This window comes from Epinephelus lanceolatus, chromosome 9, assembly GCF_041903045.1.
Source record: "Epinephelus lanceolatus isolate andai-2023 chromosome 9, ASM4190304v1, whole genome shotgun sequence".
NCBI classification, from domain to species: Eukaryota; Metazoa; Chordata; class Actinopteri; order Perciformes; family Serranidae; genus Epinephelus; species Epinephelus lanceolatus.
In genome coordinates, this window is record NC_135742.1 from 39,025,392 (window position 1) to 39,043,038 (window position 17,647).

The 17,647-nt window shown below is 40.6% G+C and overlaps 1 protein-coding gene across 2 annotated transcripts in view; it reads right to left on the reverse strand.

The window, feature by feature from the left end:
- unc5db (unc-5 netrin receptor Db) overlaps window positions 1-17,647 on the reverse strand; it is a 290,100-nt gene that overhangs the window by 32,867 nt on the left and 239,586 nt on the right. For both annotated transcript variants that reach the window (XM_033620202.2, XM_033620199.2), the window contains one exon: window positions 4,375-4,546. In XM_033620202.2, the coding sequence (XP_033476093.1) occupies window positions 4,375-4,546 (172 nt within the window). The remainder of the gene's footprint in view (window positions 1-4,374; window positions 4,547-17,647) is intronic.

Consider the following 17,647-nt stretch of genomic DNA (forward strand, 5'->3'; position numbering starts at 1 on the left):
TCCTGCTGGACTGCCTGTGATACCTTTGTGTGGCCTTATGTCACCCACTGAACCCACAGAGAGCACAAGGCTGGATCAATGAGCTCACCCACAAAGCCCCAACAGTTTTTATGGCTCATACGTAACTCACCTGACATGTGTCATGCTGACTAACAGGACCTTTTACCACATGAAGCACATATATATAAAGGTCAGCAAACAGAGGGAGATAACAGGGTCAACAAGCCATGGCATCTTATGTCAAGGAACATGACTTTAACGTTCATGTATAAACCCACTGTCTTACACTGAGTGACATCTGTTACTGTATGGAAAAGTAAAAAAAAAGGGAACATAAAATACAGGGAAACAACAGAATGACCTGATCATCTTCAAGGTAAATAACAACTTATCGTGGTGTCAAATGACAACTAGCTGGTGCATTGGCAGAGAGAGAAAACCGTAAACTTTCCTCAGTAGCACTCAGATGCATCAAAGCTACTTTTATGAAAATAACTTTTTGTCATATTTGCTGAAACTGTCATTATATTCACACAGTAACACATGTGACAGATAGTGTGTTACTCCTCCTCGTAGTGCTTCTAATAGCATTTTCTTGCTGTTGAAAAACAATCAATCAGAGCTTAGCAGTCTTGCACACAGCTGTCAATCATGTCAATCAGTGCTCCTGAACTGTGGTCAAACTGTCAAGCGGCAGCGTTCAAATATGAATCAGTATTCTGTTACTGTATTGTCTATTTCTCACTAAAAATGGATCATAACCTTAGTTCAGGCAGGACACTATTTCAAGCTTAGTTCCAGTATGTCCCAGCTACATCAGCTGATCTCAAACAGCCTAATTAACTGATGGATCAGCTGATTGATGAAAAGGAGTCAGCTGATAGATCACATGATTCCTTTTTATGCAATCAATTGGCAAATCTCATTCAGGGCGCCCTATTTAAACTGCTTTGGCCTGCCTACTGTTGCTGCTTCCTCTGCAAGCTGCTTTGCAACCCACCTCCACCCCAGCTCCTCCTGTTTATGTTGTGTCTGACTTATTAATGTAATTTCTGTTTGTCATTGATGCTGCTCTGTTCAGTTCCTGGGGGTCTTTGCTGCTGCTCTCCTGACCTTAGGCTTTCCATGTAGGCGCATGGAACGGCAGGGAGGTTTGCTCTCTCTGCCTCAAGGCTTTTCGTGCAGGCACGCAGAAGGGCGGAGAGGTGTACTCTCTCCACCTCAGGCTTTCTGTGTAGGCCTAGGAAAGGCAGAGAGGCCCCAGAACAGAGCCATACTGCCAAATATGATAGTGCAAATGGAAATAAAGTTCTCTTTGACTAATGTGGTCCTGACCGAAATGTTTTCAGAAACCCAGCCACCATGTTGAAAACAGCAGAGCGAAAATGGTGATTGGAGGAATAGACCCTTTTTTTTTGTTGTAAACAGCGATGATGTTTTTTGTGGGCAGAGCCTAACTGGTAGCAGAACGGGACAGTAGTAGTGTCACTGTGAGCACCAAATACAACGTAAAAAGCACTATAAAGTTTATATTTCTCAACTGATTGCAATGAGTTGTTTCTATATCCATGGGTTTATCACTATGCGTAGTAAAAACATTGTTGTCTCCAGTTAATTAGAATCTCTATATTTAGCCCAGTGTTACTTTGTAATTCTCTGGCGTATCAGTTAAGTGTAGAAACTACACTGCATGCTGCTTATCCTGCTGCATATTTTTATACACACCCAGGCTCCGTCTCACCGTCGCATGATAGACTAACCTACAACTCCCGAGTAGAACAGCGATGCAATAGTGATTCACCTCACACATCAACACTCAACTCCGACTAACTAGTGGTTGTGTCTCACCCACACACGCAGCCAGAGAGAAAGAGACGTGATCCAGACTAGGCTGCCAGGTATATGGAGTTTTTTTCCTATCTTGATTCAAGAGAGTGGTATATTAATTTGAGAGCATTATTTATTGATTTCACGTTCAGATTTTGTAATATTGTCCCTCAAAACCCTGCCCTTGCACTCAAATAGCCTCTGCTTGCACTTAGATCTACTCTGTTTCTGCTCAAACTGTGTGCTCGCACTCAGATACCATGTTGCTCACACTCAGATACCATGTTGCTCACACTCAGATACTATGTTGCTTGCACTCAGATACAATGTTGCTTTCATAGATTTCCTGCTCCAGCTTCAGCTCTTCTCCTCGCGCTCAAGCTGCTTCTGTGCGCTCGTGGAATTCCTGCTTCCGGAATTTTTTTGTGTAACAACACTGTCAAAATCTCCCAACTAATAGAACGCCTGGTTTATTGTTGATGAATGAAATGATGCCTGCCTCTTAGCGGGCTCGCTCGCTTTAGTTTTAGAGCATCCCGTCCGGGCGGGTACTCTTTAACCGGGTTCATCCACTCCTGCCTTCCAGGAGCTTTATTAACTGTACTTCCCTTTTGGAATAAAGGGACTGTTAATTTACACATGTGCGGCCGTATTTTTTACTATAATAGCCGCATACAGTATAATAGTAGCTGCATGGCACAGCGCCCCCTAGTCAGTGGAGGAGAAAATGACGTCATCTTCATCTTTACGCAGGAGAAGGAGTCTAGCGGATTGCTGGCCAACATGGACCGTCAAAGTCAAGGACCTTAAGTACATTTTTTTTTCATTATTTTAATGGTGCTATTACTTCCTTCAGATTGAATTGATAAAGTCATATTTGCGGCACAGGAATACATCCATGATAATATGATTAGCTTTCAAGAGTTGTACGTTACATGAACACTGTTGCTAGGCAACAACTAGTCTCTATATACAGACTCTACATTCAGTGAATGTAGAGTCTGTAGGCAAACCCCGGAGATCTTGCCTCCGGAAGAAGAGCTGAAGAGCCCTGGTTTCCGTTTGTAGGCTGTTTGTAGTCCACGTGACATTGACCAATCATGTGTGAGCCGGCTGCAGTTGTTGCCAGGTTAAACGGTCCGTGAGGTGAACTAATGAGGCGGAACATAATTGGCGTAACTGCAAACTCTGAATCCATCGCAATGGTTCAGCATATTTACTTATATATAAACAGAAGTCGGAAACAGAAATTCGCCTCCTCCGCCCAAATCAAACCGGAATGCCAAAAAATCGGGGGTCTGCCCCCAGAGGGTGTATCGCCGTCTGCTGGAAGTCAGACATCAAATACAGCCGATGGGTTCCGAGAATGGGCAACAACTAACAACAAAATGGATGCCACTGTGTTTATTTATTATTATAATTATTATTACTATTATTATCATTATCATTATCATTATTATTATTATTATTTGTTCATTATTTGTAGATACTGCCCTTGTTAAGTCAATGAAAACAGTCTGGCTTTGTATCATTGGTGCCATTTATTGGCTATAATTTTAATCATCTGAACAATACATAGTCATAAAAATTTCCCATTATTGGCTGATAATTTATCGGCCCCATATATATCGTGCATACCTTGTCATGAGGTGAGGTTTCCAGGCCAGAGAACCAAAAGAACAAGCTAAAATGGGAGAGAGGCTCATTAGAGGTGAGGGAAACTGCAGAGTTTGGCATTAATTCTCTTTAGTCCCACACTCTAGATTTCATCCATTGTAAATATAAAAATATTGATTAGTGCAGCTTTAAGGTTTACAGCAACATAAGCCTGCAGCTGGTTGAGGTATTTACTGTAGTTGCATAGGATAATAGAGACACAGATAGATCTCATGTGGGATAAAGTCAAGAGGAAACATACAGGTATCATTATGATGTGTGGACACGTCAGCACCTACTTGTTTGATTTATGATTTAGTTTCTTTCTTGAGCTGCTACATGGAAAAAAATGCTATTTTGGCATATAAACAACAAAGGAGTATGGTGGTAATATACTTGCACTTCCCTTATCTTACCGTTGAATCTAATCTAAAGTGAGACAGGAGGTCAGTACGTGGAAAAAGGTTCTGTTTAAATACTGATTCAAGTATTAAAAAAAAAAAAAAAAAAGATTAGCTCCCGTTATTTATGGACCCTGTGCATTGATTCCTACCTTCATCACAGCAGGATCTCAATAGCATATATTTTTAACTTTGATGCTATGACTCATCTTTTCTAGTGTTTACTTTGTCTACAAATCTGCACTTCAGTATCATTTAAAGTCTCGTCTTGAGGTGCAGCAGGACGTGTACTGCAATCAGAAGCAGTGGAAACAGTGAAGTTTGGTGGGTTTACTCTGCCTTCATTCCTGTTGACATTTAGCTCCAAAAAACAACAACAATGGAGCCATTGAGGAAAAAGACAATGGAGGATATATGCGCCATGTCTGAGGCGAGCTAAGATGTTGATGGGCTGTATAGCACTTGACAGGTGTGGACCTGCAGCTCTTACCTCCCATTTGCTGTCCTGGGTTTTCCTCTTGAGCTGGATGTTCCAGTTCTCAGTGTCCACCTCGGCGCAGTGAGCGATGGTCATGGCCACTGGGCAGAAGAGGTCCAAGCCCGGAGGACCGTACATCACCTCTGGGCCAAGGAGGATTTCACAGCCTTCCAGTGTTTGGACACTAAACACACCGTGACACACACAAAGGCACACACACAGAGAGGGAATGAGACACACTGTAAAAACCACATAAAGAAAGTGGTTCTGGAGGGAAAAGATACAGCCTGTATGAAGGCTGTACTTTTTTCTTTTTAACGTCACTAACATGATCCATAATCTATGAAAAAAAACCAAAACAAAACAGAAAAACTTCTCACTTCGAAAAAACAGATCAGTCACACAGTCACATTGTGCCTAGTGTTTCAACATGGCAGCATCTTTCTTGCTGTAAGCACTAAGATTGTAGACGCTAACATTTTTTATTTATTCTCAAAGCCATTATTTGTGCCTAATATCTTGCTTTGAGCTGCTGCTGCTACATGAAAAACTCTTGTGGACTCTTGCTCCTCGAGTTAAAGTTATTGCTACACAGCCATGCTGCAGGACTTTGTTCCAGCACAGGTGAAAAAGTCATTGCAATTTGCTGGCAAGTTGGAGTGAGCTCATTAAAAGCAGCTCACAGCAAACAGGTCTTGCCAGCGGATGGTGGCAGCAGCAGCTGGTTTTCAGAGAAAAAAGGGCAGGCGGGATCATGATAGAGGAGATCAATGCCTCAACAAAGCTTTGTAAGCTCACATCAGTCATCACCGATCAGACATCTGATTTGTTAAGATTTCCGTCTTTGAAAGAGGAGTGATTTATAGTTGTTGTGGGAGCAGTAGCTTTAATGTACAGTATGCTACACAATGACTGAAAGCTAACAGGTCGACAATGAAGAGGAATGCTTAATGATGTAGGAGCAGATTAATGTTGCCCTAAACACAATCTGCAGTTAGAGAGAGCCTCCATGTAAAAGAACAATTCTAGTTTATTACAACTCAGGTCTTTTTTTCGGCTGGTAAACAGGATGCGAGGCCAGCCCTACAAACACAACAGTCTGTCCATGAGTGAATGAGTGAGTGAGTGAGTGATGAAGTTACATCCTTGGTCCGAGTGACTGATGACGAAAGTGTTGGTTTTTCCCCACTGACCATCACTCTTTTGTAATGAATAGGCGATGCCATGACAGAGCTGTGGACGCCAGGCCCCAAGCAAGTGTGCCAGGAGTTGAGGCCAAATGTCATAGTAGTCAAATTGCAATTACAATGTAACATGATGCCCTGAGGCCCAAAAAGGCCTCTTACCATTGACTTATATAATGAAAGAGATGTTGGAAATCAGATGATAATTATTTTTAAGTGTCACAACCCCAGCCAAATGTTTCATTTTACTATAAAAATTTCAACCATTTGGTCTGATAAATTTTCAAAAGTCTGGAAGAGCCACATGATTAAATGATTTTATCCCCATGCAAGTTAGTGGAGCGCTAAACCTGAAGTTAGCCATTTGGCTGGTGGAATTTAACCACTGGACTGCGCTCCGCTGCTGTTAGTCTCTAGTGCGCTTACTCTATGGGCTGCACAGTGCAGAAGTAGTGCTGGTCATCTGGGTAATTTCATATGCAGCAGTTGAACCATTTTGGCTTCATGCATCCTGGAGCAACTTTCATAGGAATGAACTGGGCCCTGCATTCAATGTTGTATCCACGTCTCTCAATACATCCATCCTGGACACTGAAAGTTCTATAATATACAGTCAGGTCCATAATTATTTGGACAATGATACAGTTGTCGTCATTTTGGCTCTGTACACCACCACAATGGGTTTTAAATGAAACAATGAATACCTGCTTAAAGTGCAGACTCTCAGCTTTCATTTAAGGCTTTTTTTCAAAAATGTAGTATGAACCGTGTAGGAATTACAACCATTTCTTCACACAGTCCCCCGACTTTAAGGGCTCATAAGTATTTGGACAAACTAACATAATCATCAATTAAACAGTCAGTTTTAATACTTGGTTGCAAATCCTTTACAGTCAATGACTGCCTGAAGTGTTGGACACATAGGCATCATCTGGGTGCTGGATGCTGGGTTTCTTCCCTGGTGATGCTCTGCCAGCCCTTTACTGTAGCCGTCTGCACTTCCTGCCTGTGTTTTGGGTGTTTTGCCCTCAGTTTTGGCTTCAGCAAGAGAAACGCATGCTCAATTGGATTCAGGGCAGATGATATGACTTGGCCGTTCCAGAACATTCCACTTCTTTGCCTTAAAAATGTCTTTGGTTGCTTTTGCAGTATGCTTCAGGTCAGTGTCCAACTGCACTGTGAAGCATCGTCCAATGAGTTTTGAAGCATTTGGTTGAATCTGAGCAGATAATGTAGCCCCAAACACTTCAGCTTTCATCCTGCTGCTCTTGTAGGCAGTCACATCATCAATAAATACAAGAGAACCAGTTCCACTGGCAGCCATACATGGCCATGACATAACAGTACCTCCACCATGCTTCACTGATGAGGTGGTGTGCTTTGGATCATGAGCAGTTCCTTCCCTTCTTCCTTCTCTTGTCTTCCCATCATTCTGGTAGTTGATCTTTGTTTTATCTGTCCATAGTATGCTGTTCCACAACTGTACAGGCTTTTTAGATGGTTTTTGACAAACTCCAATCTGGCCTTCCATTTTTAAGGCTAACCAATGGTTTGCATCCTGTGATAAACCCTCTGTATTTATTCTAGTGAAGTCTTGTCTTGCTTACAAGAGCAGCAGGATGAAAGCTGAAGTGTTTGGGGCACCATTATCTGCTCAGATTCAATTAAATGCTTCAAAACTCATTGGATGATGCTTCACAGTGCAGATGGACATTGACCTGAAGCATATTGCAAAAGCAACCAAAGACATTTTTAAGGCAAAGAAGTGGAATGTTCTGGAACAGCCAAGTCATATCATCTGCCCTGAATCCAATTGAGCATGCGTTTCTCTTGCTGAAGCCAAAACTGAGGGCAAAACACCCAAAACACAAGCAGGAAGTGCAGACGGCTGCAGTAAAGGGCTGGCAGAGCATCACCAGGGAAGAAACCCAGCATCTGATGATGCCTATGTGTCCAACACTTCAGGCAGTCATTGACTGTAAAGGATTTGCAACCGAGTATTAAAACTGACTGTTTAATTGATGATTATGTTAGTTTGTCCACATACTTATGAGCCCTTAAAGTCGGGGGACTGTGTGAAGAAATGGTTGTAATTCCTACACGGTTCATACTACATTTTTGAAAAAAGCCTTAAATGAAAGCTGAGAGTCTGCACTTTAAGCAGGTATTCATTGTTTCTTTTAAAACCCATTGTGGTGGTGTACAGAGCCAAAATGACGACAACTTTATCATTGTCAAAATAATTATGGACCTGACTGTATACTTATTGTATTCCTCATTTCTGTATCCAATTTAGCATGATAGCATGGTTAGCAAGTTAGCTAGCTAACTAACTAGCCAGCCACTACATGAGTAAAATTAAGCGACGTCATGCTTCATCCGCAAAAGGAAGCACATTGCTATTGTCGGATGAGTGACAACTTTGTTCGGCTCATTTTCTGTAACAACTGTAAGGTTAGCGTAAAAGCATGGTGGAATTAGCAAGCTAGCTGGCTAACTAGTCCAGTCGCAGTCAAAATGGCTGTTTTGGACAGAGGAAAGAGAGGACCACCTCATCAATCTGTCTGAGGAACAGCTAATGTCTGAATGACACAAGACTTAAAAAATCATGAGAAACATTATTGAAAATTATGTGTTGCAAAGCTGGAACAAGTACTGCAACCTTAGTAACAACCTTTATCAAGAGGTCGATCAGTTAATTGGTTTGGCAAATTAATTGGTGCCAATGGGACATTCAACAAACTATTGTTATCAGTGGAACTTGGCTCCAATAGTGGCGATGGCTGCACTCCCCTCTTGAGCTGAAGAGGGGAGGGTTGTGCTAAATGATCAGTGGGTACAGCTCCAGAGAAAGCAGGTCCCTTCTGCTGTATGAAAGTGTCTAAGTGTACTGTTCTTTGTTTTAAGATGTAGCCAATTTCTATGATGTTTTAGGTTGGACTACAACAGCTTGGCAAAGTCTGTGACTGAGTGAATGTCGCCACTTCCTGTTTTACATGGTAGACCAAATACTAGGCTTTGACCTAGTCTTGTTGTATTTCCATCAGTTACGATAACATAGAACCAATTAAAGAAACTGCAAGTATCTGAAACATCACTGAGACATCACTACAACAGATGATGAAAATAGTTTAGCTGTATCATTTAAACCACTTTATTTGGAGGTGAACATACCCCTCATCAATTTCAATGAACCAACTGAGTTGGCACGTGGAGGTCCCAATGCAAAGGGCTCCTGAGGAAAAATACAAGGTCATCCAGCAAGAGTTTTGATTTTAAGATGATTTTTTTGGGCATTTTAGCTTTCATGAGATATACAGCAGTGTAGAGAAGGACAAGACATAGAGCAAGAGAGAGAGGACTATGACGTGCAACACAGGTCCTTGGCTGAACTGAACTGTCAACACTGAGGTTATGTGTGCAGCAAACATTAAGCTATTAGGACATATCATCTAGCAAAAAATGTAACTTATTTCAACATTTGCTGTAACACAAAGCAGTGTCCACTGGGAAAGCACTGCAATGACCATTCAATGCACACATTCCTGGTTGAATACCTTTTAAAATGAATGATGAAACTGCACAGTGCACTTATTTGGCTTTATTTAGAGTTATTTAGAGTTATTACTTTGTCTTGAGCCAAGCACTCTGTGATGTCTGATAAAGAAAAGGTGGATTATCCTGTTGCATGCCTTGTTATATTTCAACATGTTCGGAAATGTATAGTGTTCCGTAAATAATTGCATTTGTCCAATACTTTGATTTATGACCAAATACTTGCAAAACCAAAGTCAGCTGTACTTTGTTTCGATACTAATTAGTAAATAGCAGCATACATTTAGGTAAAAGCACTGCTGTGTCTAAGAACAGTCTCACAGAGCAATGTGTGGGTTTCTAAAATAAGTAAGCACACCTAAAATGTTGGTAATAACCCCTCACTGCAAAGAAATTAAGCAACTGCAGTAAGTCAACCCTGGTTGAACCAGGAAGTGGGTCTCCAAACTATGATGGACATGTAGAGCTGAGAGGTTTGGTAAAGCTGTCCGATTTCAATAGCCAGAATAAATGTTGGCATTGTAAGTTTCTGCAAACCACGTATATGTTACATTTGTATGTTATTATGCTGCAGATACACTGCAACTTTACATTTCAACAATGATGTGGTTAACATGTGACTAACTTTGGAGGTTGGTTTATTCACAATAATTGGAAATGTTGGCCATAACCACAAAAATACTACAGCTGTGATAAACCAGAATTATTCTTTGGGACATTTAATGTTGCAAAAATACCACTGTCCACACTCTTAATGGCTAGTAAAAGTTAATACCACATACCATGTCTACCACTTTCTCATTCTTGTACTCATTTTTTTCTCTAGCATTCAGAGAATGTTAATTGCTTTTCTGTAAAAAAATAAATAAATACAAAAATAAAAAAAAGGGACAGAATTGACTCGCACCGCTGTGCACCTCACTGAATACAGCATGGCACCAACACCATAGGGGTTATGGATTTGCTTCCCACTAAGACCAGCCATGCTCCAGCTCCTGCTGTGCTGCTTTTGAATATAAGCGTCACTTTAAATGACAAATTATGTACAGCAATGAAAACTGATTGTCTACTTGCAGTGCAATAATTCACTCAGAATTGTCTTGTCAGCCTCAGAATGATACAACTTTATTTATTTCTTTTGACAACCCAACTCTTAAAAACGTTTTCATAATGAGACATGTTACATTAAGTGTCTGAGCTATTACAGAAGTGTATCTGAATTAAAACTTGGTAAATGCTCTTTCTGGTTCTACTCTTCCCAAGTACTTCCTCAACATCTGACCTACCATCTCACTGCACAGTCACCTCACCCTCTCCCTATATCTCTTAGCTCACAGTCAGTTTTTCTGTTATGTCAACAGCATCCCTGCTCTTGACTGGTCTGGAGAGAGCTCTCGATCCCTTAGCCAACAACGCTGAGCCTGATCACACATTTAATGTAAAGTGCAGGCAAGGAGCAGATTACCTGCTTGTTAAGTAGCCTGCAACTCGGGCCCAAGAGTCCAGCAGCAACCTTAAAGAAGCGTCCAAGGCCAGCGGGCTCTCTCAATTCCACTTGTCATCACAATGAAGGGCTCTATACTGCAGCTTTTTGAGCCCCTAGATGAGGTGCATTGTTTAAAGTGAGCAATGACTCACTCCTCGGGGACCCAGGGAGCCGTGCAAAGTGGCAGATTGGGCTGGGAGAGGAGACGGCAGGCTTAATAGATGCACACATTAGCACGCTCCATTAGCTTCGCCTTTATTTGCTTGTAGTCTCCCACCTGTTTGTCCCACTGTGCTTTTGTCCATTTTCAAGTTGATGCAGACACCTTATGTGGGGCATGGATACATTAATCAAACAGGCATCTAGAGGTGAAGCTTCATGCATTGCTGCAAATATCCAGCAAAGACAAGCAGCTTAACTTCTCCTGCTTTGATCAATCACAACATCTATCTTCTGCTACTTTCTCCTTTTGACTGCACAGCATTCATCAAAACAATTTCAGTAATCAAGGACTGACAAAGTTACTTGATTGAAAGAACTGCTCTGTAGAACATTAACAAAAACTTAAACTAATCACTGATCTGTTTATAAAAACACATCACAAAGCACTGTGCCTTGATTTATAATACCGTCACAGTGACTATTCAACTAACTCTAATGCCACTTCATCGCTATTCTCAGACCTTGGTGTTCTGCAACCCACTTGATGGCAAAATGAGTATAGGCAACAAGGCTAATCACTTGAAACAACTCACTGTGCTATTTGGTCACTTATCATTGAGAGAGCTATTGAAATAACTAAAAATAATGTCTGAAATCACTGAACAAGATGAATAAATGCTTGAAGCTCATGATACAAGCTATTGGCATACAAAGAATGTTATGTTTTGCCAAGTTGAGGCATAATTGTGTATATTTCTTACTTTTGCACTGCAAACAGTCATTCCTGAATCATATCCAGAACAAAGCGTTAGGGCCAACTGTTGGCTGATGTTTAACAACCAGTTGTTATTTATTACTACTATTATGAATATTGATCATAACATTATGTGGTATTTTGCCATTAACATTATGGAGAATTTCAGTGGTTTAACTGCTCTTTAAGAAGTGCATCCATCCCCATGTACTACTCAACATGTCATTACAACTTATAAGGCTCACAGTTATTGGTAATGAGTTCATCAAAGGAACCTGAATGCCTACCAATCAATTGTTCAGTCTCCAAAGTCTGTTCTCCTTCTTTTGATAAAGTCAATAAAGGACAGAGGTGTGTGTGTGTGTGTGTGTGTGTGTGTGTGTGTGCGTGTGTGTGTGTGGATGTTAGCTGAGTCATGGGTCTATTTCAACAGAAAAAGGAAAAGATGATGACCATACTGAAAATCAATGTCCAGTTAAATCCCCATCCCTTCAAAACAAACTTTAAATTTTCAAGTTTTTATAGGTGATACTGCCCTCAAAGTAAAGCAATAAAACCTTTAAACATGTCATTAAAAAAGGGCTTATTTTGAAGATATGGTTGATTTTATGTCAGGGCCTTAGGGGTTGCAATGTCAATCGATGTTGGGCAGTCGGCCCACAACTCATTGCCCACAATAAAAGTGGCATTGTGTGTTTCTGCAAACCATACATATTTTACATTTGCACGTTATTATGTTACGGATATGTTGAAAATTTATGTCTCTTTACGTTGCAACAAAACTGTGGTTAACATGCAAAAAACCTAGTATGGTTATGGTTAGGATAAGATGTTTTGGCTTAAAATAACTGCTGTTTTGTGGCATCGTCGCATCATCTTCGTAGAAAACAATCGCTTTTTGTGGTGCTATCCTGGCAGAGAACGCAGGGACGTCTTCATATGGTAAAAAAAAAAGAAGAAGAAGAAAAAAAAAAGCTTTTCGTGACACTACCGATAGCGATATCTTGATGAAAAAAAAAAAAAAAACAACTTCTTTTGTGGCACTTTTCCAACTAAAAAAAGGAATGAGGAATTTTGTTGTCTGGAACAGTGCTCTGCAACTTGACAGGCTACTTGCCTAGGTGACACAGCGTATACCATCCCCTCCACCTCCTCATGACAAAGTCAGCCCATACACTATGTCTCTTTAGAAACATTGACATGATACATATGACACAACAGATGAAATGTAGTTGTGGTTTGCAGAAATGTCCAGTGCCAACATTTTCTTCTGGTAACTGGGCTGTTTAAATGCATAATAACTCTTTCCATATTTATATCAAACCTGCTGTTAATATTCATGGCTCTCAGAGGATGATCCCTTGGTCTTTCCTCTAGCGCCACTATTACGGCAAAATTTGCCCTTGTACAAATCTAACGGGCACAATATATGTTAAAGTCTATACAGTCATTTTCCCTTAGGAGTCTTTTCAATTCTGGATGCTCTATAAGCTTTTCTCTAATATCAGCACCAGTCCAAAATGCAATTTGAAATTTGAATTTTAACGATTTTATTATTTTTACCAGTATTGTGAAATTTTCAAATCTAATTAGCCATAGAGAAACATCTACAGTGATATGTTTGTGGTTCACAGTGTAAGGACATGAAACATACTCTACTCCATCTGTTGTCTAAATAAAACACGTGGAATAGTTGGCTGTTTCTATGACAGAGAAACCAATTATCAAATTACCAAATATGCCAAAATACAGCTGTTTGTATCTATGTCAGGTTAAAACTGGTATTAAAATAAGAAAGCAAAAAAAATGTTTTTCTGGTTTTATGCTGCTCTGAGTTTCTCAAACAAAACAAAACAAAACAAAACAAATCTTGTTTTCTTTCTTTCTTTTTCAATATTTCTGTTACATGGAAAAACTCAGAGCATCTGATTGGTGAGAATGATATGACCATGTTGCTGTGCTAATGGAATTAATTCTATTATCTTGATGATATCAAGACAACAAGTAAAGGAGGAGGAAGTTTTGAGTTTGCACGAATAAGAAACATCATCAACAACAAAACACATGGGAGCAAAGCAGTAAACAAGGAAGAGTTTTTCTGAAATACAATAAAAAAATATGCATTCAAAACAGTTGCAGTTGCATTATATAAAGGCCAGGGCTATATGAGTTTGAGACTGTTGTCCAAAATATGTCTACATAGGTTGTATGTACAAGCAGCAACTATAACCCATATATGGTTATTGTTGGGCTGCAACCTCTTGTGGCCATAGTAATTATTACGGATGCAAAGGAGAAAGTCAGGGGCAGTGTTGGGGAAGGGTTACTTTAAAAGTAATCAAAGTATGTTACTGTGTTACTTTTTAAAAAAGTAACCAGTTACTTTACTGCGTTACTCCCTGAGAAAAGTAACTCAAGCACTTTTAAAGCACTTTTGAGTATTCTACATTTCCTATGGGCAATGGACCACAGGGCGCTAAGCCTACATTTTTTTGTCTCCAAAATTAAAGTTATGGACCACTCGTCTTTCACTGAGATCCAATTCTCCCATCACAGCCGTCACTTTGACCAGTAGAAACACAGAATGATCTGCTGCCGTAGACAACTGTACAGTATGACAACAACACCCCAGCATTTTTAATATTTCCTCTAGGGATGTTACCACACAGAGTAAAAGGGGGAAATGATGGTGTGAAACAGCAGAGGCACTTTGTCAACCCGCTGAGTTAACGTTACTGTCATTAGCATCAAGCTAGCAAACAATGGTACATCCTCACGGTCGGACATAAAGTAATAACATTAACAAATAGCGGCGGGGCTTTTACTCACCACAACTGCAGAGGCTCCCAGCTTCATTTGAAACAAACTACATTATAGACAGTCCGTTATTTATTAATCCCTCTGTGTGTTTATATATTTACTTTTTATCCGCTCCGTTGTCTTTATAAAGTTAACATATCGCACCGTCATTTCAAACTCAACACTTGTTTCAAATTAAAAGCCCCTTATAACCTCGGCCAAGAGAATCCCTCCATTTTCTAAACAGGCTTTTATTCTGAAACATTTGACAGAACTTCCTGTGGAAGATACAGTAGCATGATAGTTTACGTATGGCGCTTCAAATGTAGCTCCTGCCATCTGCTGACGCTTTTAGGTGACTACAACAACATGTGGGCTGGCACATGAACAGACACAGTTCTCAAATAATTGTGAAAGTAATAAAAATAGGACAAGAATAAGCCGATGACATCACACACGCCGTGAAAGACGACCGGGGATAATTGGTGAGTACCAGCGTGTAGCGTGTACCAGGCATAATGCAAGTCCTGAGTCTGAAATATGTCTGTCAGCGAGTCCTACTCCACCTATTTAGACTCCACCGTAGACAACGGCAGCATTTCTCCGACCACTTAGCGAGCCACAAGCTCCGTGGCTTCTTTCAGACTGATAGGTTTAGCGTTATCTCCGTTATTAGAACCAAACGACAGTCATTGCTGTTTCGGAGCTGAAGGACCAGCGTTCTAAAAGTAACGGAAGTAACTTATGTTTTGTTTGAAAATGTACTTAAGTATTTGATTACTCAAACAGCAAACTAACGCGTTAGGTTACTCGTTACTGCAAAAAGTAATCAAAGTACTCTGACGCGTTATACCCAACTCTGGTCAGGGAACATAAAATAAAGAGCAAAAAAATCTGCTTATTAGTGATGGGCAAAGCTGTTCTTTAGATGTTACTGAATCACTAGAATCAGTTCATTTAAAAGATTCGTTAACCGAATCGTTCAGTGCTTGGCGGAAGGAGCCCTGACTGTGTATTGCGTAGTGCGACTCACTGAACTGATGCTGCTGCTGCGTCTGCCAAGCACTGGTGAGTCTCATTACTAGCCAGCTAACGTTTTAAGTTTGTTTATCTGGAAACTAAGTCTGTTAAAACAATGAGGAGGTGTGTGATTGTGTTCATGTGGCTTGACTCCTGGCTACAATAGCCATTAGCTTGGAAGAAACGATCTCTCTGAAAGTGTATCGCTGTGAAGAAATTATTTGAATCACGCAGGGATCGGGGTTACATCGTTCACCGAGTGATTCGTCACGCGGTAGGCAGTCCCTCCCTGTATCCTGGCTGCCTCACGACTCGCGAGCAATTCATTGTTCACACGGACCGAATCGGCAGTTCCACTCCCTGCCTGCATGCTCACTGCTAAGCTCAACTGAACTGAGAAATGAACAAATCAGTTCTGGAAGTGATTCAGTTCAGTACGTTCACTCAACAGATTCGTTCTTTTGAACGATTTGTTCGCGAACGACACAACACTATTAGGGTTGGAGGGATAGGTGGTGTACAGGTCACACAAGCACAGGATGTGGACCCAGGGGACCGCTGTTTGTGTGCCGTATGAAACCAAAAGTCACGGTTCAGTTCAGGGGTTGGGGAAAAAATCGATACAGCATATTATTGAGATATTTTGTGTGGCCATATTGTATTGATACACAGATGCCAAGCATCAATCTTTAATACATAAATTACAACTTTTTGCAAATACACATTTTAATACAAATTTTCGTACTAGAATAATAAATTCAATTGCATTTTTGGTCCACTAGATGGTGCAGATGTTTATTTCCTGGTGAGGCCGGCAGAGGTCTCAGTCAGCAGCATTTGGCAAGAAGTTCATCAAAACAAAGATTTAATTTTTTAACATGGAAGGAAAGACGGACTTGGATATGACACATGCAATTTGCAAGCAGTGTCATATGGCAAGAAAATACTCTGGGAATACCACGAACATGAGGGCTCACATCACACTCCACCGCCCAGAGATAGCGTTAGCCGCTGGCAGCCAAGCTAATGCTAAACCCGCTCTGCCAAAAAATCAAGTGTGCCAACAGTTCAGTTTGTCAGGTGTATGCAGTATTTCTGACAGGTTTTATGACAGTCTTGGTCAGTCTATCTGCTTTGCATCACATTTTGCTGCAATAAAAATGATTAAAGTCAGAGGAACAGACTGAAAACTTTATTTTATGAGGTAAAACTGAGTTTTCCTTTGGGGAAATAATTTGCAGTTGGTAACGGTAATAAACTGCAATATATCGTATTGTGAGCTCGATATCCTGATAATATCATATTGTGGGTCCTCTGAAAATTCCCACCTCTAGTTGAGTTATTTCAATGTTATGTTAGATATAAGTCACAATAAGTGACAAATCACTAATTTTAAGCCAAATCATGATCTTTGATCTTTACCTAATCAAGAAGCTTTGGCGCAACTGCGGCCATTTCACCACGTTAACCACGTGTTTAAATTTACAACCCTTCAAAGTCATATACAAGCTATTTTGGTGTCCACCTATGTGTGCTAATTTAGAAAATGGTCCTTCTGGGTTGTATTAGAGGGTAGGAACATACGACCTATGTGGTGGTATGGGTTGGAGTACTTTCTTGTGTTTTCATTTTTACAGTGTTTGGGATAAAGTAACTTATTCAAAAACAAGGGCTGGTATAATGAAAAGGTGACATAGAACTATAGACCCTACATCACATAAGCCACACAGTGTAACAGGTAAGCAGGGGGGAATGTCTTTGTCCCCACTGCACTGCAGATAGATAGATGAATTCTTCTACCTACCTCTGGAGCAGTCAGACATATCGGATCAAGATGTATCTCAGTTTGAAGTTTGACAGCTATGATTTCTAAAGTGTAATGTCACCTTGGCAAGGACATAGAGTTGTGTGCTCTGGACTGAAACCATGAGCGATGTGTCCATCCAGAAATCGGTGCTGTGAGATCTATGGACCATGAGAGCTGATGGCTTAAAGCAGGAGCTGCCACGGCTCTCCATCCAGAAAAACAGATCAGCTGGGTCAGCCACTGTGCACAGCCTAGAGGGCCGAGCATCCAAGCAGGAAGCCATGTCACACCTACGCGCTGGTGCACTTGTACTGACAACCATGTATATTAGATTATCATTTTAGCCCTCAAACTCTACAGAACAGATTCTGCTGCACTTTTTATGTTCTGAGACTTTTCTTCAGTTGGTTTATAAAACAAAACTTAACCAGGAGCATCTAGACAATGATAAATAACATACAGTGCTGTGTCTCAAGTGGTCAGCTGGGCCTCTTTCCTAAAGCACACATATGGAAACT